This window comes from Gopherus evgoodei, chromosome 1, assembly GCF_007399415.2.
Source record: "Gopherus evgoodei ecotype Sinaloan lineage chromosome 1, rGopEvg1_v1.p, whole genome shotgun sequence".
NCBI lineage: Eukaryota > Metazoa > Chordata > Testudines > Testudinidae > Gopherus > Gopherus evgoodei.
Window position 1 is genome coordinate 111,669,253 of NC_044322.1, and position 23,146 is coordinate 111,692,398.

At 40.7% G+C, this 23,146-nt stretch overlaps 1 protein-coding gene across 1 annotated transcript in view; it reads left to right on the top strand.

The window, feature by feature from the left end:
• UPF3A (UPF3A regulator of nonsense mediated mRNA decay) overlaps positions 1 to 23,146 on the top strand; it is a 54,382-nt gene that overhangs the window by 25,874 nt on the left and 5,362 nt on the right. The window contains exons 6-9 of the mRNA XM_030546090.1: positions 3,278 to 3,333; positions 3,428 to 3,586; positions 8,101 to 8,261; positions 19,183 to 19,477. Coding sequence (XP_030401950.1) covers positions 3,278 to 3,333; positions 3,428 to 3,586; positions 8,101 to 8,261; positions 19,183 to 19,477 — 671 coding nt within the window. The remainder of the gene's footprint in view (positions 1 to 3,277; positions 3,334 to 3,427; positions 3,587 to 8,100; positions 8,262 to 19,182; positions 19,478 to 23,146) is intronic.

Genomic DNA, 23,146 nt, shown 5'->3' on the forward strand with positions numbered 1-23,146 from the left:
TTGGTTTTTTGATAGGTGAACTGCCAAAGGAAAAATGAAGCTGTTTTTACAGAGTATAGAGGAGCAGTAAAGGGGATAAGCACAAATTTTAAGTAAAAGTATTGCAGGCTTTGGCCTCTAGTGATTAAGTATTGTTAACAGACTCAAAGAGAACCAATCCTCTTTAGTCCTCAGCTGAAACAACCTCTTTAGTCCTGAGCTGATGACAACCCTTGCCTTGACTGAGGCTCAATAAAAATGGGAAGCTACACCCCCAGGACACTGACACAGACAGAGAGAGGACCTGGGGCAGGAAAAGGCCATTTTTATTTAAAACTTTCAGTTCTGATTAAAAATAAGTTTTATTTTTTTTCACAAACCCTCTAGTAATATTGTTATTTTATGCTGCATACTGGAGCAATTTCAAAATATATTTTAATCTTGACAATAGTAGCATTTTTCAAACGGCCAGCCAAATAAAGGCTTTGCAGGATGACCTGATATATGTGTCAACGTCTCCAAGGAACTGCATACAGAACATATACTTGTCCACTAGCTGTTATGATTGATTAGGAGAAATTTAGTGGTAAACCGTTCCCCTATTTGGATACATAAGACTAACCAATCTATTTTGATCACTACTATTTCTTAAATTGCCCATACTTCCCCCTCCATCCCATGTATCCCCCCTGGCACTCTCACACTGCAGCATTGGCATTGATACTTGCTTGTGTAGTAGGTGTGTGAGTTAACAGTTGGCAAAGGGATATTTGGAGCTCAGCAAAGGGTAAAGGTAAATTAGAGGAGAAATGGGAAGAATATTACTAAGGACACTAAATAAATCTGTCATCAGCAAAGCTTGAAAGCGTGTGACTGTTATAGACGTGGAAGCTCCTCAAGAATATGTATCCTTACTTGGCCAGAAGCTTTCCCTGGATATTTCACAGCAATGTGAAAATGAGCTTCCGAGTATCTTAATAAAGACTTCCTAACTTCAAATTATTCCAGCGATTAATGAAAAAGGGATAGCCTTAGAGTTGCAAGTGCAGTGTTGACAGTATCTCAGCTGAGGGAGGTTCTACAGAATGGCTTTTTAATGTTTTGTTTCCATGAAATCAATTCACAGTAGATCAAATTAAATTGTCCTATGTTTATTTTGCTCTACTTTTTTCAAATACTGTATTATTGTTTGAAATTGCAACCATGTTTTATTAATGTCAAAACCAAGAAAAAACTTATTCAGTGAGTACCATAGCTCTAGTTGAATTGTACAAGGGCCCAGCTATGCCTTCAGAAACAAGGGTGTAACTCTCATTGAAGTCAATGAAAGATATGCCCATGTATCAGAGAGCAGAACTGGGCCTCAAATTCTTAAAGGGCTCTTATGTGCCTCCAGGTCATGTTAGATCAAATGAGCATGTCTGATGTCTCAGCTCAGGTGCTGTAGCTCATCAGTTTCAGTGTGACAGAGTAATGTAATACAGAATTCAAAAGCAGAATTTCTTTAACAAAATTAAGATAGGTTCATCCTTCTGTTCATGTTTTTAGGGAAGAAAGAAAAAATTAAAAGCTGTTGCTTGCATAGTGATCCCTTTTTTCTCTTAATTTTTCAGCTGATTTCTTTTTAAGGCAGGGGTGGCCAATCCGTGACTCTGAAGCCACATGCAGCGCTTTAGAAGCTAATATGCTGCTCATTGCATAGGCACCGACTCTGGGGCTGGAGCTACAAGCGCCAACTTTCCAATGTTCAAGGGGTGCTCACTGCTCAAACCCTGGCTCTGCCACAGGCCCTGCCCCCATTCCATCTTTTCCCACCCCCTTCCCTGAGCCTGCCATGCCTTCACTCCTCCTCCCTCCCCCACAAGAACCTCCTGCATGCCACAAAACAGCTGATCAGGAGGTGCGGGGAGAGAGAGGGAGGCGCTAATTGGCAGGGCTGCCAGTGGATGGGAGGCGCTGGGAGCTGGTATGGGGCTACTGACATTACTGTGGCTCTTTGGCAATGTACATTGGTAAATTCTGGCTCCTTCTCAGGCTCAAGTTGGCCACTCTTCTTTTAAGGGTTCATTCATGTTTTTTAAAAGGCCTCTAAATTGCACTCACGGTTTTGTAAATAAATAATTTCATAACAGTTACACCATAATAATTTAGTAATGTCTACATTCAGATATTTTCAGGATATAAATTTAGCTCAGGTTTAGGCCATGTTGTTTTAAATTTTAAAGGTGAGATAAATGAAATCACAGCTTCAAGGAAATGTCCTTTTCCAACTTTGTTGTATTGTGGCTTCAAAATTATACCATGCACACTAATGGCCATTCCATCCCTCCCTCCTTTCCCTTTTGTGTTTGCTTGTCTTCCTTTGGATTTAGTGAGAGCCCCGTACATGCATCCAAGAGCAGTCCTTAGCCCTAAATATTGTCCAGTATTATAATTCTGTTCCTGCACATCTAAAACTGACAGAGGAGCTCAAACATTTTTATAGCTACTTACACCTATAAGTTTCAAGTTTCAACCCACAATTAATTTTATGACTGTGTGAAAATTGGAGATGGCAAGCAAGCTGCAAAGTTTGGATCTGGCTCCAAATTTTTGTAAAGTTTGGGAATATTTCCATGTGGGGTTTTAATTTGGGTTTATCTCTAGTTAAAATGGACAAAGTGTCAAATCCATATAATAAGAAAGACAGTTTGACATAGTACTTACCTGGGCTCAGGAGAGCTGCGTTCTTTTCCTGGTTCTGCTATTGCCTGCTGTGTTCCCTTAGACTAGTCGTTTCACCTCTGTGTGACTCATTTTCCTCTCGGGAAAATGAGGTTGGTGATACTATCTTTGTAAATGCTTTGAGATCTGTGGATGAAAAGTGCTATATATGACCATGGTGATCGTAGTATAAGAATAGCCGGACAGCCAGGTGCTGGTGTACCAGTGTTAAAATTTAGGAATAATTTTTTAACATATTGGTTTCCTTTTCGTAAATAATATTTTGGTGAATAGCAGTAAAAATGTCTTTCCTGAAAATTAAAGTATATGATTATAATTCAAACATTAAATAATCACAGAAAATATCTCTGGCTCTCTTACTTCTAGGATCCTTAATGGTGAAGAGCCAGGGATCCTTTCTGAATGGAAAGATGGGGGCACTTTCCAACATATATACACTGCTTGAAATAAAACGTTATATATCACCTAGCTCCCTTACAGTTAAAGCTTAAAGTAAAGGGCAAGTACTTATAGTAAAGAAACCAATTCATATTTTAGGAGTTGAACACTACATCACAAATTTTTTGTATTTTAGCTAGAAGAACAACACCTCTTTTGGAATATATTAAAAACAGAAAATTAGAAAAGCAGGTAGGTCCAGACTTTTGACTGAAGCTCAACTTCTATGTTTCAAGTATGTTATGCATTTGAAAAATTTTATGTAACATTTTTTGCAATTCTTCAGAGGATACGAGAAGAAAAAAGGGAAGAACGAAGGAGGAGAGAATTAGAAAAGAAACGTCTGCGAGAGGAAGAGAAAAGAAAGCGCAGAGAAGAAGAAAGACGTAAAAGAAAAGAAGCAGAGAAGCAAAAGAAAATTGCTGAAAAAGAAATAAGGATCAAGGTACTTTTAAGGAAAAAATAAAATTATTCTTCATCTGAAACAATACAGAATTTATTTTTCTGTCTCCCCCTAACTTCCAAAGTATAGAATCATAGAATATCAGGGTTGGAAAGGACCTCAGGAGATCATCTAGTCCAACCCCCTCCTCAAAGCAGGACCAATCCCCAACTAAATCATCCCAGCCAGGGCTTTATCAAGCCTAACCTTAAAAACCTCTAAGGAAGGATATTCCACCACCTCCCAAGGTAACCCATTCCAATGCTTCACCACCCTCCTAGTGAAAAAGTTTTTCCTAGTATCCAACCTAAATCACTGAGAACAGTCTAGATCCATCTTCTTTGGAACCCCCTTTCAGGTAGTTCAAAGCAGCTATCAAATCCCCTCTCATTCTTCTCCTCTGCAGACTAAGTACTCATATCAATTGGGCAGAATAAAGGAAGATCTAACTCAGGTCCCATGATTAGAAGTTTGTCAAGGCAGGGACAATTGGGATTATAGGATTTTTTAATATCCCTTTTTTTGAACTGTTATTTTTCTGATGTTGTTCCTCTGACTTTTCTTTTTGCTCATATTGTAGCCATGTTGTGGAACCCCAGCATAAAGGTTGAAAGACTTCTGGATTACTGCAGGGCTTCTACATTTTTTCTGTTATCCATGAGCTCAGAGTTTTTTACCACCTCTTGTTGACCAGGGGCCAAATTAAACTGTGATGTAACTCCATTGGCCTCAGTGGAATTACACCCTGGATGAGTTTGGCCAGAACCCCCACTAATCTAAAATCTGAGTCTCCCCCTTGAAAGCAGAATGATCTGTTTGAGGATCCATTAGCTTTGCCTTATGAACCACTCTTTAGACTCATGGAAAAGTACCTTATTTCTAGGGCTGTCAAGCGATTAAAAAAATTAACCACAATTAATCACACTGTTAAACAATGGAATCCCATTTATTTAAATAGTTTTGAATGTTTTCTACATAATTCAAATATATTGATTTGAATTACAACACAGAATACAAAATGTACAGTGCTCACTTTATCTTTGTATTATATATATTTATATATATTTACATATAGAATATATATTTTATATATAATGTAAATATTTTATATTTATTTAATTACAAGTATTTGCACTGTAAAGAAACAAAATAGTATATTTCAATTCATCTTACACAAGTACTCTAGTACAATCTCTCATGAAAATTGATCTTACAAATGTAGAATTATGTACAAAAAAACCTGCATTCAAAAATAAAACAATGTAAAATTTTAGAGCCTGCAAGTCCACTCAGTCCTACTTCTTGTTCAGCCAATCGATCACACAAACAAGTTTGGTTACAATTTGCAGGAGATAATGCTTCCTGCTTCTTGTTTATAATGTCATCTGAAAGTGAGGACATGCGTTCACATAACACTGTTGTAGCCGGCGTTGCAAAATATTTAAGTGCCAGATGTGCTAGAGATGATGGGTTCTGCTCGATAACAATCCAAAGCAGTGCTGACCAACACGTTCATTTTCATTATCTGAGTCAAATGCCACCAGCATTTTCTTTTATGGTGGTTCGGGTTTTGTAGTTTCCACATCAGAGTGTTGCTCTTTCAGACTTCTGAAAGGATACTTCACACCTCATCCCTCTCAGATTTTGGAAGTCACTTCAGATTCTTAAACCTTGGGTTGGGTGCTGTAGCTATCTTTAGAAATATCACATTGATACCTTCTTTGGTTTTGTGAAATCTGCTGTGAAAATGTTCTTAAAATAAACAACATGTACTAGGTCGTCATCTGAGATGCTATAACATGAAATATATGGCAGAATGCGGGTAAAACAGAGCAGGGGACATACAGTTATTCCCCAAGGAGTTCAGTCACAAATTTAATTAACGCATTATTTTTTTAACAAGCGTCATCAGTCATCAGCACGGAAACATGTCCTCTGGAATGGTGGCCACAGCATGAAGGGGCATATGAATGTTTAGTATATCTGGCACGTAAATACCTTGCAATGCCGGGTACAAAAGTGTAATTCAAATGCTGTTGTCACTTTCTGGTGACATTGTAAATAAAAAGAGGGCAATATTATCGCATATAAATGTAAACAAACTTGTTTGTCTTAGCAATTGGCTGAACCAGAAGTAGGACTGAGTGGACTCTAAAGTTTTACATTGTTTTGTTTTTGAGTGCAGTTACGTAACAAACAAAAAAACTAGATTTGTAAGTTGCACTTTCACAACAAGGAGATTGCATTACAGTACTTGAATGAGGTGAATTGAAAAATACTATTTTATCATTTTTACAGTGCAAATATTTGTAATAAAAAATAATATACACTTTGATTTCAGTTACAACACAGAATACAATATATATGAAAATGTAGAAAAACATCCAAAATATTTAATAAATTGATTGGTATTCTATTGTTTAACAGTGTGATTAAAACTGTGATTAATCGCAATTAATTTTTTTAATCGTGATTAATTTTTTTGAGTTAATCTCATGATTTAACTGTGATTAGTCAACAGCCCTACCTATTTCCTATATAAAATCAATATTGTTATATTTTATTATATTGGGTCTCTTTCTAAAAAATGTATTTTAATCTGAGTTTATTTTCACATAACTCTCAGCATGACACTATGGTCTCATTAACTGCATGGTATTCAGCAAAAAGAATGAATGAAATATTGCATCCAATATGACTAACACCACTGAGATTAGATTCCAATTGTAAGCAGAGTAATTAGGGACATACAGTAGACTTTACATGTACTGAAAAGATATATTTAAGAATTGTATGAATTTACATATGCTGATTTACAGCTCTCCATAGCAGTACAATATTCTGATGTAACATAAGTATAAAAGTAACTTATTAAGATTATACCAGTATTTTTTATTTTTCTTGAAGATAAAAATAAAAAAGTGTTAAGAAACATACATTACAACAAGTAGGACCTAAAACTGTAACACCAAAGGTGTGGTTATCAAATTGCACTGTTCATTCTAATATATGTCTAAGAGTAATAGATAGTGGCTACATTCATATTTTATGCTATTAATCAGTCCAGTCATGCAAAGCCTTATTTCTAAGAATTAAAGGTAATAGAAAGAACGATTCACATGACTAAGGTTTGCAGGACTGGCCCCAAAATTTATAGGTGCTTTGAAGACATAACTTGGTATATGATTAATAATATGCAGTGTACCAGTATTGTAATTATGCATGTTTGTGCAACAAGACAAGAAACACGTTCTACATTGTCACATGACAAGAAAAGGAACATCTTTATCCACTCCAGAATGTGTTATGCAGAAATCATTAAATATTGCTCATATATCTATGACAATAAGAGTTTTGAAAGGTAGTTTCACCATCAAAAGGCCAGGAAAATATTCTCTGTTTTACAAGTAACTTGGGATGTCAGAAGAGGAATGTCGCTCTGTTGGATATTAGATAGACAAGGTAGGTGGGTGAGGTAATATCTTTTATTGGACCAACTTCTCTAGGTGAAAGAGACACGCTTTTGAGTTTACACACAGCTCTTCTTCATGTCTGGGAAACATACTCAGAGTGTTACAGTTATATAAGGTGGAACATATTGTATAGCATAAGTAATTAACATGTATTTCAAGGGACCATTCAAGGTGAAGTGTCCCGTTAACTCCTCTGAGTCATATGGGGAAAAGGATGGGATGGAGGAGGAGGTTTTTAGTGAGTTATAGATTGTTGTAATAAGCCATAAATCCACTGTCTTTATTCCAGCAATGATTTTTAGTGTCTAGCAAAGTTACGAATTTAAGCTCCAAGGCTTGTCTTCTGAAAGTGTTGTGCAGGTTTCCTTTGAGGATGACAGCTGGTAGGCCAAATATAGCGTGATTGCTTTGTGAAAATTGTTCACTCACAGATGATATGGTGTTTTCATTTTTATCATTTTCCTATGTGTGTTCATTTGAGAGCATAGTGATTGTCTAGTTTCACCCACATAGTTGTTATTGGAGGCAATATATACTAACTAGTATGTCTCAAGCTGCTCTTTTTCTGCCAGATTTTGTAAATTACCTAGAGAAGTGAAGGGTGATCCTGTTTTCTTTGAAGTATTATGGCAGTTTTGCCATTGATTTCAATGGTAGTAAGATTGGGCCCTCTTATGGTATGATTTCAACACATACAGTCTTTTGCTTCTCTCTGAACTATGCTGTAATTATTTATAGCTAATACCTAGGAGAAGTAGGTAAGCATGCATTTTCCAGAGTTTTTTTATGAAGTCATATTTTAAAGGTTGCAGCTGCATGATTTGTATTGTACTCTAGTTAACCATTAATATAAGTAAACTGCCTTTTAAATGTCTATTTGAATGTTGTGCTTTGCAAAAAAATTAAACCACTAAAATAAAATCTGAATGAAATAGGTTTTACAAATTATCATTACCTGGTATACATTGGTATATTACAATAAGAAGTTGTTGAAATGTCTGAAGTGCATAAAATGTTTATCTTAATAGAAACATTATTTCATAGCTTCTTAAAAAGCCAGAAAAAGGAGATGACCTGGCCGGTGAAATGAATAAGGAAAAAGGAGAAGAAGCTGATATTGAAGAAAGCAAATGGGAAAAATCACCTGGATCTGGGAGTATAAAATCCAAGCCATTGGAGGGCTCACCAAAAGAACTTAAGGAAAAGTAAGTAATGTTTATCTTATAAGGTTGCAACTTAGATCCTTGGATTTTGAGATCCTAAGTGGTACTTAAGTGGTGAAGTGTCCTTGTGCTGGTTCTCAGCACAGAGACGGATTTTGCTGTGTGAATGTGGCCATCTACATCTTTTTCTCTCAGTTTTCCTATGTGTAAAATGGATGTAGTAACAACTTACCTCCCTAAAAGGGATATTGCAGGGCATAAGTAATAAATGTCTGTGCTGTGCGTTTGAGATCCCTTGTTGAAAGGTGCTATGTAAGTGTGAAACATCGATAGTCCATTTCTAAAGTGTTCAATTGCTTGTCAGTATTGCTGGAAAGTTCCATCTTCACGCAGCAGAATATTTTTAGTTCCACTGAAATGGGTAGACAGGATGGTTTGCTTGTTATATAATAGCAATAATATTAATGACACAATAATATTATCCACTTCATTTTGTTGCATAATCATCTACGACTTCATTTCTTCCTATCATTTTAGTGCTGTGCAACAATCACATACTCAACCTTACTAAGAGTTATGTGCATTCATTCAAAGGAGAATGTACTTCAAAACATCTTAGCAATTCACTGACAAATTTGCAATTTTGACTTCTTCATAGTTCTGAAATGAATGAGGGCATTCTACGGGGTAAACTGCAAACCATCTTTCATACCAGCTGTTAGGTTTTTTACTATTGTAGAGATCTGCTTTTAAGCCTTCTGAAATATTTACACAGAAACTTAAGCTGAAATTAATGACAGAGTGCAAATTCCTCTGATCCAATTTGAATCAAAGGAAAATGTCATGTTTGGCAGGACAGGCTAACCTCATGTCATTGTAACAATTTGCCAGATATATTTATTATTTTTTTATCTGACAATGGGCATTTTTGTATTTATTTAATAGCTTTAGAAATATGTTTCTTCATGCACCATTCAACAGAAAGAATTAATATTTTGTGATTCCTCTTTAATGATGATTAACTTTCAGCTTCTGCAGAAACCACAGAGGTCCTCCATGGCTAGTTCTGCAAATTCAGTGCTGCAGGTGCTTGAACTCCAGCTGCAACCCCTCTTGAGAATGGTCAGTGGATCTGTGACATTTCAGTGACCTCTCTCACCCCAATCTCTGCAGCAGCCCACAAGGAGCAGCTGTGGAGATGGACTTCACCGCATGTAGTGGGATGAGCACCTTCCAGTGTTGTCAACTCTTGGGCTTTTTTTCATGAATGATAGGATTTCAGATGGGGATGGAGGTTGTCTTATGATGATGCAAAAAGCTCCAGTCCCCTCACAAAATGCAGCTCTGCAGAAGCTCCCCTCTCTGCTTGGTGTTTTTGCAGGAGTGGAGAGAAGAGAGCAAAAAGCTCAGCAGCCCACTGCAGCTCTACCACCTCCTCTCCCTTCCCCTACTGTAAGCAATGGGGATCTCATCCATGCTCCCCCTGCAACACCTAGCCTGGGAAGGGGCAGAGAAGGGTGAGGAGCTCCTGGAGCTGCCTCTCCAGCCTGGAAGGGGGAGAGAGGACCCTGTGTCAGCCCCCACCCCAGGCCTGAAAGAAGGGGGTGAAGAACTTAAGAGGAGCAGAGGTGAGGGTGGTGGTGGCAGGGAAGTGAACTGGGAGGGGCTGAACTGATGGTGGAGGCTGGAGAGGTGTGATCTGGGGCTAGTTCTGAACTGATTGTGGAGGCTGGGGGACTGAACTGAGGGGGTGAGAACTGATGGGGGCTGACCTCGTGGGGGAGGGGCTGATGCAGGAACTGAATTATTGGGGGTTAGGGCTGGGTGAGGACAGAACTAATGGAAAGATTGGGGGACAGGATTAATTTCTGGTCAGGGGACTGGAAGGCGTAGGGGCCAAAATCACCTTACTGAAAAATTTGGGAGAGTTAGCAACACTGAATGTCACATACACATACCAGGAATGGGTAGGGAGAGTTCAACCATCAAAAGACAGACCAAAAACCCACAATATAATCTTTTTTAAAAAAAATCCAGGATTTTTTGCAGGGTCTGAGTCATGATATTTTGATCTCTTGAGGCTGGCAATGCTGTATCTTTTACGAATATTTCCAGCATTTTGTGTTTCATTGCAGGCAGGTTACAGAGCAGGACTGACCCCCTAAAACAGACATATCGTTAAGGTTTATGTGCTAGGAGAGATCATTAAAATTTTACACTTCTGCAGTGCTTTTCAATGAAGGATCTCAGAGTGCTTTGCAAGCATGAAAAAATGAGTCCCAGAACATTCTTATGTAGATAAGCTACTATTACATCTGTTTTACAGATGGACAAACTGGAGCACAGAGTGCTTAAGGTAGTGAACCAGAAGAGTGAGAATTAAATTCTAGAAGTCTTGACTCCTGTCATAAACAGATAGCTAAGGGTTAATGTCTCTTTCACCTAAAGCACCTGACCAGAGAACCAATCAGGAAACCGGATTTTTTCAACTTTGGGTGGAGGGAATTGTGTGTCTGAGAGTCTTTTGTCTGCCTGCCTGCTGTCTCTGAGCTTTGGAGAAGTAGTTCTGTTTTCTAATCTTCTGTTTCTAAGTGTAAGGACAAAGAGATCAGATAGTAAGTTATATGGTTTCTTTTCTTTGGTATTTGCATGAATATAAGTGCTGGAGTGCTTTAATTTGTATTCTTTTTGAATAAGGCTGTTTATTCACTATTCTTTTAAGAAATTGCCCTGTATTGTGTTATCTTAATACAGAGAGATCATTTGTATTTTTTCTTTCTTTTTATATAAAGCTTTCTTTTAAGACCTGTTGAAGTTTTTCTTTACTTCAGGGAAATTGAGTCTGTACTCACCAGGGAATTGGTGGGAGGAAGAAATCAGGGGGGAGAGCTGTGTGTGGGTTGTATTGGCTAGCCTGATTTTGCATTCCCTCTGGGGAAATAGGAAAGTACTTTTTGTTTCCAGGATTGGAAACGGAGAGGGCAAGTTACTCTGTTTGGATTCACAGAGCTTGTGTCTGTGTATCTCTCCAGGAGCATCTGGAGGGGGGAAGGGAAAAAGGATTATTTCCCTTTGTTGTGAGACTCAAGGGATTTGGGTCTTGGGGTCCCCAGGGAAGGTTTTTCAGAGGGACCAGAGTGCCCCAAAACACTCTAATTTTTTGGGTGGTGGCAGCAGGTACCAGGTCCAAGCTGGTAACTAAGCTTGGAGGTTTTCATGCTAACCCCCATATTTTGGACGCTAAGGTCCAAATCTGGGAATAAGGTTATGATATGGTGTAGCAGCGGTTGGGAGATAGACAGAATCCAGAAGCCAGTAGGAATATTATATTTTTCTTTTCTCTGCTAAGGGCTTTTTAGCAGAGAGAAACAGTTTGGTTTTAAAAGGGAACCAGAGAGAATTTTTTTTTTCTGCTCTCTCTAGCAGTTTGTGGTTTGCATGTTAAGCGAGAAGCCATTAAGAGGCTGTTGAGAGTCTTTTGTCATGCAATAGCCCTCCCATTAGGAGGCAAGTACCAGCACTTATATGCATGCAAATAAAGTGGTTTTTCTGGTTTCCCTTCATTGAACATTAGCTAGAGAGAGAAAGGGAAAAAAGCACTGTTGCTAGGTAGACTCCAGGAGGGAACAGAGCCTGCAGTTCAAAAGAGAAACACCGGAGGGCACCCCAACACAAGAAAACAGGAACCATGTCTACCAGGACAAAAATGGAGGCCGAAGACCAATTCAAAGAAGCTGAACACAGGCGACAGATGGAAAAACACAAACAGGAACTAGAAATAAAACAAAAACCTAGCTTAAGAAATGCTACATTTAACATCTACATGTATTAATAATACCTAGCTCTTATGTAGCACTTTTCATCCATTAATCTCAAAGCTTTTACAAAGTAGGTAAATATCATTATCCTTGTTTTATAGATGGGGAAACAGAGGCTCAGAGAGATGAAAGTTATTTGCCTCAGGTGACTCAGCAGAAATAGAACTCCCAGTCTAGTGCTCTTTAAACAAGACCCTTCATTTTTGGTTTTTACCAGTTTTTACTGAAAAATCCTCTGGTTTCACTAAAGCTATTATTCATTTTTTTACCAATTTTCACCTGAATTTTGGACCACTCAAGTACATTAAAATACTGACTGTTAAGAAAATCCAATACTTTACATTAGGTAGATGTGTTTATGTTAATAATGATCTAAATGCGAGGGTGTTTATTAAAGTAAGGCAGTGTGGTGAACAATACACACACTCATGTATGTGCATGCATCTGTCTGTACTATAGTCCTAAAAAAAGAAGTGCTGGAACTCCCTGCATCTGGCTCCCTGCTTTGGAAGAAGAGCTGGTGGCTCAGTAACCTGGGAAGCCATCTCTTTTTCTGAAGTAGGAGCCAGATCAGAAGTACACTTATTTTTCTCTCTCTTTTTTTTTTTCGGTCTTCCCATCCCCGAATATTAACCCTGATATTTACCCAGAAAACTGTGCTCAGATTTTTTGCACCAATTTTCACCTGTTTTGTAATTTTTTGCAATAAACACTGATAAATTCCTGGGAAATTTTAAACAAAAACCAAAAATAAAGGGCCTTGTCTATCAAGTAGGCCACACTGCCTCCTTATCATTATCTTTGGCTAAAGGTTTCAGCTACTTGGTGCAATCCTCTAATAGCTCAGTGGTTTGAGCATTGGCCTGCTAAATCCAGGGTTGTGAGTTCAGTCTTTGAGGGGGTCATTTGGGGCAAAAATCTGTCTGGGGATTGGTCCTACATTGAGCAGGGGGTTGGACTAGATGATCTTCTAAGGTCTTTTCCAACCCTGATATTCTATGACTCTAAGGTGCCAAGCATCTCTTGAGAGATAATAAGAACCTTCCCTTCATGCTGCTTAGTGGGAATTGAGGGCACTCAGCATCTTTCAGGATTAAATCTCTTATTTGAGAATATGGCTTTTATGTGTTAATCCTTTGGCAGAACAACATAACATTTACAACAGACCCTTTATGTGTGCCAGGGCATTGAGTTAGTGTTTCAGGTGTAACACAGCATTCTTAAGACTGTACCTTTTTCTTTCTGAGTGCTTTTTAAATTGTTATGAATGGTGCTGTTTACCAAGTAATTGTTTATGATCTACTTCAGTTGGACTGAGGATCGCAGTTGAACTGTTATTTGTAGACAGAAAAAGCAGTAATGCGGTATGACCAATGATGGATCTGAGAGTTTGATTGCCTATTACAGATCACTTTTTAAACTACGGGAAAAATAGCTTCTTCTTTCAGTGCTTGCTCTTGTCTATTCCATACTAGGTGTGTGTGCTCGTCACATGGACTGATGCCAGAAGTTTTTCTCTCAGCAGTATCTGTAGGGGACTGGCTCTGGCGCCCTCTGGAATGGTGCCTGCATGGTGCGGTAGAAGGGGCGCTGCCGGCTTCCCCCACCCTCAGTTCCTTCTTGCCACCAGTGATGGTGCTGGAATGTCTGCTGCTTCGGCTAGCACTGTTTTGATCTCTGTTCTTGTGAACTTAGAAAACCTGTAATATAGTTGTATATAGTTAGCAGTTTATCAGTTGCCCTTAGTAGTAGTTCTTAGTTCTGAACAGGACTCAGCCAGGGGACGGGGCATGTCCCGGTCCCCAGGCTTTAAGCCTTGCGATCACTGCAAATGGCCTATGCTCATCGGCAATCCACATACCAGCTACATAAGGTGCGTAGATGAAGAGCACATAAGTGACAAGTGCCATTTATGCAAGTCCTTTAAACCTAGGACGAAGAATGAGCGTGATATCCATCTAAGAGCATTCCTAATGGAATCAGCACTCACTCCAGCACCAGAGCAGCAGTCCAACTCCACACCAAGCACCACGGCCTCCATGTGCAGTGCTGTGCTGGCGCTGTCCACAAGTCAGCGCCGGTCCTCCTCCATGACTCCAGTCAAGAAGCCAAAAAAGACTGTGAAAGGAAGATCTCATACCTCCCGTAAGGAAAAGGAGAGGGCTGGGGGCTAGCCACAACCCATGCCAGGCAGCTCAACGCCCCCTTCAGGAAGTCAGGCTCCAGCTCAAGTCAAGCGGTGCAGCCCATTTAATACTTTGCCTGCAGCTCTGGATAGCGGTGCAAACCCAGGTAGCTTCAAGTGCCCGAAGTCCTTCATGCAGCTCAGGAGATCCTGACTCTCCCGGTGCCACCCACATCGGCTCCAGTGGTACCCTGGTCTCAGGGAAAACCTGCATTGGGACCTCTGCATGTGTCCCCATCTCAGCGGTACCATTCCCCATCTAGAGGGACGTCCCACCATCACTCGCCTGCCTGAAGCCGTCACGCCTCAGGACTGGAGAGACAGGCTCAGCGGAGTCCTCTTTGGACTCCGCACAGGGGGCACCGATCGAGGGACTTGATGCATAGCTCGCCGGCAGATTGGCACAGACCCTCTGAGGCGTGTGCCACCCGACAAGAACTCCCAGGCACAGAGGCTGGCACCATGGTACCCGTGGAACCCTTGGGTGTTCACCCAACCTTCCCAGGCTGCCCAATCAGCATTGTGAGCATCAGAAAGGCCAGCGGCCTGGGTTTCCCATCCCCCTCTGGTGCTCGAGGCTTCGGGGGGTAAGACCCCACAGGTCCAAGAGGACCCAGGGGAGCAAGCTGTTGGACCACCAATGGACATAGCAGTTCCTATGGCACTGGCATCGTCCTTGTCATCATTAGTTCTGCATGGTTTCTGTGGCCTCCGTTATCACCCCCCTGGATCTAGGAGACTGGTATGCCACTCTCGACTTGAAGGATGCATACTTCCACATAGCGATCTTTCAAGGACACAGACACTTCCTCTGGTTTAAGGTGGGGCCCCACCACTACCAGTTTGCAGTTCTCCCATTCAGCTTGGTGACAGCATCAAGGGTGTTTACCAAATACATGTCGGTGGTAGCGGCTTACCTCAGGTGCCAGGGTATTCAGATCTACCAGTACCTCGACGACTGGCTCGTCAAGGGTAGCTCCTGGTCTCAAGTCCAAAGGGATGTCGTGGTGCTTCAAGCCACGTACCATTCCCTGAGCCTACTGGTAAACAACAAAAAGTCAATGTTAGTGCTGGTGCGGACGATAGAGTTCATCGGAGCAGTCCTCAACTCATTCCTGTTGCTGGCCAAGTGGATGAGGTTTTCCTGCTAGGCATCCGAACGTGGCATCTCTCCCTCACTTTCTTCCATACAGGCTGTCCTGGAGTACCTGCTCCATTTGAGAAACCAGGGCCTGGCGCACTCTTCCATTAGAAGCAGCAAAGAGTCCTGTGGCACCTTTTAGACTAACGGATGTTTTGAAGCATGAGCTTTCATGGGTGGATACCCACTTCATTGGATGCACTTCTATTAGAGTGCAGCTTGCGGCCATCTCCAGTTTTCACCCGCCGATCCAAGGACAGGTGGTGTTCTCCCATGACATGACGGTCAGATTCTTGAGAGGGCTCAAGAGACTCTTCCCGCATTTATGGGCTCTTGTCCTGCAATGAGATCTTAACTTGGTCCTCTCTAGGCTCACTGGCCTGCCTTTTGAGCTGCTGGGTTCCTGCTCCTTTTCCCACCTGTCATGGAAGGTCATGTTCCTGGTAGGCGGTGACGTCTGCAAGACGGGTCTCTGAGATTAAAGCCTTGACCTCAGAACCTCTGTACACGGTCTTCTACAAAGACGAAGTTCTGCTGCAGCCCCTCCTGGTCTTCCTACCAAAGATGATATCCACCTTCCATATGAACCAGGACATCTTCCTCCCGGTGTTCTGTCCCAAACCGCACAAGACCAGTGAACAGAGGCATCTTCATGCACTGGACGTCTGAAAGGCCTTGGCTTTTTACTTAGAATGTACTAAGCCTTTCCGTAAATCAGCTCAGCTCTTCATTGCTACAGCAGATAGGATGAAGGGCCTTCCAGTGTCCTCACATAGGATTTCCAATTGGATTACTTCATGCATAAGGGCCTTTTATGGGTTCCACTGCCACCGATTGTCAGAGCCCACTCATGGAGAGCTCAGGCATCTTCGGTGGCCTTCCTGGTGCGCATCCCTGTCCAGGACATATGTAGAGCCGCAACGTGGTCCTCTCTTCACACATTCACAGCTCAGTATGCCATCACTCAGCAGGCCAGGGATGGTGATGGGTTCGGCAGAGCTGTATTGTGATCTACACATCCGTGAACTCCTACCTGCCTCCGTTGGCATTGCTTGAGATTCACTTAATATGGAATGGACATGAGCAAGCACTCAAAGAAGAAAAGACAGTTACTTTTTCCGTAACTGGTGATCTTTGAGATGTGTTGCTTGTGTCCACTCCACAACCTGCCCTCCTTCCCCACTGTTGGAGTTTCCAGCAAGAAGAAACTGAGGGTGGAGGGAGCCAGCGGCGCCACTTATACCGTGCCATGCAGGTGCCACTCCAGAGGGTGCCAGAGCTGGTCCCCTACGGATACTGCTAAGGGAGAACTTCCGGCACCAGTGCATGTGGCGAGCACACACACCTAATGTGGAATGGACATGAGCAGCACATCTCGAAGAATACGAGTTTTGGAAAGGTAACTGTCTTTTTCCCCTATAAATGAAAACCTCAACATGCACGCGTACATACATACATATTGTTTAAAACTGGGTTAAAACCCCTTAAACTGATGATTGTAACAGGCACCCTTCCATCAACATAAATGTAAGAAACAATAGTGGACTCCAAGACAAAGATATGCCCAAGGCCACTCAGGAATTCTGATGAGGTAGCGTGGAGAGAGTGAAAAAGTCAGCCGGAACACACAGCTAGGAGCACAACCCTGGAAAAGGCTTAGAGAGAGAGCTTTTGGAGTGGGGTGGTACTGGCTGAAGGAATTTTTGATGCTATGAGCAAAGATACTGTCTCCTGTTATTTGGTTTCTCCTGTGTTAGGGAAACATAACTTTGTAAATAAACAATATTGCATGAAAAGTACCACGCTCCATCTTCCATTTCTCTTCCCAACTGCAACAATGCAACGGGCCCTGAACTTTGACTAACTGCTCATAAGTCTCCTCCTTCTTTATTTCCTCTAATTTTCTGCTTTCTCCTTCCCTGATAGCCTAACCTCTTCCTCCTCTCCTTCTCTCTAGCTCTTTAACTATTTTATTGTTATCTCACCCTTACCTAACCATTCCTTACAATGGATTCTTTACAAAACTACCCCAGCCACTACTGAGCTTGAATTTGCTGTCCCCATCAGCTGCCATCCTCTGAGCCATCTTTAGGCAAATCCACCCTGCCAACTTCATTCCTGCAGCACTTCTAATTGAGGCTTTCTCTGTGCTTGGTAACGGGCAGAGTAGGAAGCAGGGTGCCAAGCAGATTCTGCAGGAGCTAATCTAAAAATATTCTTCCATCTTATGGTAAGGGTCATGCAGATTGAGTATTTTCCCAAACTTTGTTGGGAGTTCAGGCCCTTCATGGAGTCAGTGCCTACAGTTACACATTTACATTTAAAAGCTGAAAAGGTAGAGGAAAGCAAAATAGGCATAGTTAGTCAAACCCTGGAGAGCTAAAGTAATACTTCCTGGTAATATACATATTTAGAAGTATATGCCACTGTTTTAATAGTTCTGTAATTATGAAAGGTTCTGGTATGACTCAGTGAGAGCTGCCATTTTCCTTCCACTCAGGAAGTGTAATATGCTGATACAGGGCCAGTCCTGCAAACTGCTGAGCAACCTCAATTAACATTGACTTTCCATTGCTAGTACTCAGCAATTTGCAGGTGTGGCTCCACCCTTTTTTAAATAAAGGTAGTGCCAATCAGCAGATAACTACATGGCAGAGGCTGAAGACTTTCATTGTTCCATGACTTACAAGAAAAAAATGATGTAGAAAACAGAAGAATTGTTCATATTCAACAAACAAAGTTAATGAACAAACAGGTGCTAATAAACAATAATAAAAAAGTGACGACTCTCCAGACTCTTTCATCCATTTTGTCTGCTGATTAGCATTTCCTTTGTCACAAGCTAAAATGCCAGAAGCTGGCAAAGCTATATATTCCTGTTTCAATTTGAATTACTTACTTTTTATTTCATATAATAAAAGTTTGAAATAACTACTATCTATTTACTCTTTTTTAATAATCCAATGACATTATTCTGCAACCTTTTCCATAATTTACTGTTTTATTTTATGAGGGAGCTAGCTGGTTACTGAACAAGAGCAATGAGATGAATAAAAGTGCAGACAACTGTATCATCTTAACAGCAAAATGTTGCAAACAGTTTATTTATAATATAAATTACTTAGTACATAATATAAATTAAGTACTATGTTGTGAAAAGATAATGTTTTTTCACCTGAATAAAAATGCAGTGGTGGGCTACATCATCTAGGCACACAATTGTAAGCAAAGGCTGGAACAGCAGCATTAACTCTGGCTTGTTTAATACCTTCCATCTGTTGCAAGGGCTGTGAATAATTTCTGTTAAATGGAGCCATAAAATTAAGGCCTTGAGCCTGCAAGTTACTTTATGCCATTAGTGCTCCCACTGAAGTCTGTGAAATTACTCACATGCTTAAGTCTTTGCAGGATCAGGCTCTTGTGGCCTGATTGTGTAACCTTTACTTATGTGTATCTTTACCATCAAGAGCATTATTTATGTGATGATTTCAAATATAAGTAAGGTTTGCAGGATGACTGTCAAAGCAGTTCTGAAGTAAATCTATTTTTCTTTTCAAGCCAGTGGAAAAATTTTCTGCTTCCATTTGAACTGAATGCACAATGGAGAGCTGAATTTATGATGTACAAAACCTGTAGCAATATTGCAATGCTTCTCTTTTTTAAATTAAAAATATAGCCTGATTGGGGGCCTGATCTAAAGCCTGGGGAAGTCAGTGGGAGTCTTTTTGTTGGCTTCAGTGGCCTTTGAATCAAGTCCTGTGAGCAAAGATTTTGTCTAAGTTAATTGTTCAGGTTTTTTTCTTCTTTAAACACACACAGGTCACAAAATGATAGTGATAAAGAGCAAATGGATTTGGAGAGAAGATTTCGAGAAAAAGACCTTGAAAGACAAAGATATCGGTTGGATGATGGCAGAAAGCATAGAGCTCACTATGAATTTGACAAGTTTATGAGAAGGAATGAAGAAGAGCTGAAATGGGGGAAAGGATACAGCCAAGACAGAGGGAAGAAAGGGAACCACAACTACAGCTTCACTGTGGAGGCCGTAGACAAACTGGGTAAAGAGGACAAGTGTGATGACATGGCATCCAAAAAGGAGCGCATAAGAAATAAGGTTCTTTTATTCATTTAGGATAATCTTTCATTAGTAAAATATACCTCAAGACCACAGGTTTTACTTTTGCAATCTCAACATAAAGATGCTTTTTTTCAAGAAAAGCAATTCTTTATTTGATTTTCAGTAAAACCCAGATTTCTATATTTTTAAAAATAACAGTTAAAATGGTTCAAGGTGATAGGATTTGTCTTCTCTGGTCATATACACATATACAATATTTGGAATCTTCTTTAGAATGTTAGTCTTGGAAGCCTAGCATTTTTTTTTGAGTGTTTTAAAAGTTATATCACGGGTGCTCTATAATAGATAGGGCCCTGCCGAATTCACAGCCATGAAAAATGCATTATGGACCATGAAATCTGGTCTCCCCCCATTAAACTGGTCTTTTGTGTGCTTTTACTCTATGCTATACAGATTTCATGGGGGAGACAAGCATTTCTCAAATAAGGGGTCCTGACCCAAAAGGGAGTTGCAGAGGGGTTGCAAGGTTATTTCAGAGGGGTCACAGTATTGCCACCCATACTTCTGCGCTGACTTCAGAGCTGGGCAGCCAGACAGTGGTGGCTGTTGGTTGGGTGCCCAGCTCTGAAGGCAGCGCCCTGTCAGCAGAAGTGCAGAAGTAAGAGTGGCGATACTATACCATGCCACCCTTACTCCTGCTCTGCTGCCTTCAGAGGTGGGTGGCCAGAGAATGGCGGCGCGTACAGAGGGCCCAGTGCTGCAGGCAGCAGTGCAGAAATAAAGGTGGCAGTACCATACCATGCCTTCCTTCCTTCTGCGCTGCTGCTGCTGGCAGCAGCTCTGCTTTCAGAGGTGGGCTTCTGGCCAGCAGCCGCCGCTGTCCAGCTGCTGAGCTTTGAAGGCAGCACTGCCACCAGCAGCAACGCAGAAGTAAAGATAGCAGTATTGCAACACCCCCTACATACAATAACCTTGTGACCCCCACACAACTCCTTTTTGGGTCAGGACCCCTATAGTTACACCTGAAATTTCAGATTTAAATAGCTGAAATCATTAAATTAACGATTTTTAAATCCCTATGACCGTGAGATTGACCAAAATGGACTGTGAATTAGATAGAGCCCTAATAATAGAGGTTGAAAACTTTGGCTCATTATCCTCTTAAAAGTGAATTTATTCTAAGCAGAATCTTTTCTAGTCTGGCAGATTACTGGCTGGTTTATAGTTATTCAGTTTTTAAAGTAAAAGTGGATAAATAAACAATTTATCCAGAAATGAGCATATTTAGAAATATTCAGTACAGAAGATAGGAAGGTAGATCTTGGAATCTTCATCCATTCTGCCCTCAGGTAAAGGTTCTCCCTGGCTGAGGGAAAATCACCCCATTGAGAAGTGCCAAATCCAGGAAAATAACCTGTTCAAAGACCAGCCACAATTGGGCAGCTTCTTGAATGGGAACTACATGCAGAAAACGATTTTCCTGTCTTCACCTTGAAACCTGTGGAGCCCCTTTCTGTGGGCTTGGGGCTTTGTGATTTCGGAAGACGTGTCATAGCGTTTCCAAGAGATGTCTGCTATTGGTGGCCTCATCCTCTCCCCATTCTAATCATGTAAGTTTTTCATTCAAGATGGTTGACACTGTCTTGTGTGGAATCCCCCTCTGTAATGTGCACCTCTTCTGAAGGGAGTTTTCAAACCAGGCACAGGCAAGGTCCCCATGACAGTGTGCCCCCTGAGGGAGCTGTGCTTTTGCTAGAGATAGGACAGGCAAGGAGTAGCGTGCTCTTTTTTCTCTGCCACTTCTAGCAGCTGTCTGAATCTCTGTCTAAAAATATTAAAAAATATTAAATTTAAACCATTTTATAAAAAATTAAACGTCCAGTTGATCTTAACACTGTTTATGCCAAGTTTCAGTCTGATGAACATAGAAACTGTGATGGATAAAGAGGGTCTGTGATATATAAAAGCTGACTGATCCTTTATTATAATGGTTCTGGTGGGTTCTATGTTCATTGTTCATCACGGGGTTTAAGACTGCATGACTGGTGTTGATTGGCTGGGTGTGATGAATAGAGATAAGTCGCATGCTGATGTGGCTGCTCATAGCATCACAAAACACTTCCTACAACAATTTGTTCTTAAACCTCCTAAATAAAAAGTCTGGTATCTAATCTAAAGAAATGGAAAATAAAGAGAAAGCAGGGGTAAACAAGGCTGAAGTTCAAGCAAAGAAGAGGGAAGAGAAGAGCTGATAATGAAGGCTGTATCCGTGAAGGGGAAAAAATAATGAAGGAAGAAACAAGACCAAAGGGACTGAAAACTGTAAGGGACAGATGAAAGGAAATAAGGATTGAGATGGAACAAAATTCAGTGCTTTTCAGTTTTCTTAAAATGGCCTATTCCATGCCATTTTCTGGACTAAACCCTACACTTTAAAACAGGTGTCAAATATGATCTCTCCATAGCATCAAAGTCTAATGTTTGTGATAGTTAAAATAAATAGCCTCATTAGGGAAAGGCTTTTAAACAGTCATCATTCACAATATTTTATTGTCCTAGAAAGTCTTTAGCATATCTATCTATCTATCATCTATCTATCTATCTATCTATCTATCTATCTATCTATCTATCTATCTATCTACCGAATTATTATGAGCATTCTCTTTTTTGGGAGTTTGAGGTGCTTTTTTTCTTATAAACTTGCTGCTATTTGATATTCAGATCAGCACATTTTTGATGATTTCAGTCACTATGCCTATACAGTTAGCCATTCTTCCTTTGTACTCATTTTGTTTCCTGATTCACATTGGGTGGTATCCACTCTACCCGTATAGAATGTGAATATCTTCTGTATGAATATGGAATGCCAAATTTAATTTGCAGTTCACTGTTCTAATTTTTTCAAGCTCTGGTTGTTCTGGTTTCCCACTGGTTAGTATTATTTTATTATATTTGTATTTATTATCTGACATTCTTGTATAGAGCCATAAGTGTGCGTGGCACCAGTTATCGACCTTCCCAGCTTATACTATAGATTGTATCAAAATTTACCACAGAATTCTCTTGGCCTTTGTTATAACATTCTGTTAGATCAGGGATCAGCAACGTTTGGCACATGGCCCGCCAGGGTAAGCCCTCTGGCTGGCTGGGCCGGTTTGTTTACTTGCCGTGTCTGCAGGTTCGGCCGATGGCGACTCCCACTGGCTGTGGTTCGCCGCTCCAGATCAATGTGGGCTGCGGGAAGCAGTGGTCAGCACATCTCTTGGCCCACTCCACTTCTCGCAGCCCCCATTGGCCTGGAGTGGCCAACCACGGCCAGTGGGAGCTGCGATCGGCTGAACCTGTGGACGCTGCAGGTAAACAAAGTGGCCTGGCCCGCTGGGGGACTTACCCTGGCAGACCATGTGCAAACATTGCCAATACTTGTGTTAGATAATATTTTTGCTCACAATTTAAATTAAATGTAATATAATCATCCTATTCTACAGCTGTTTTATTTTACTCAAATTCTTGGCTCCCAAGAAGTGTGTTATAAAAGATGTGGATAATAAATGCAAAATCTGTTTTCATTACACTCCATCCTTTTCCTAGTTCTCATTAAATAGGTTAGTCACTTTAAGGCCTTGTCTACAGTACAGAGATTTGTCGACAAAAGTCACGTCGACACTTAAAAAGCACTATAATAAAAATCAGTATTTCATGTTC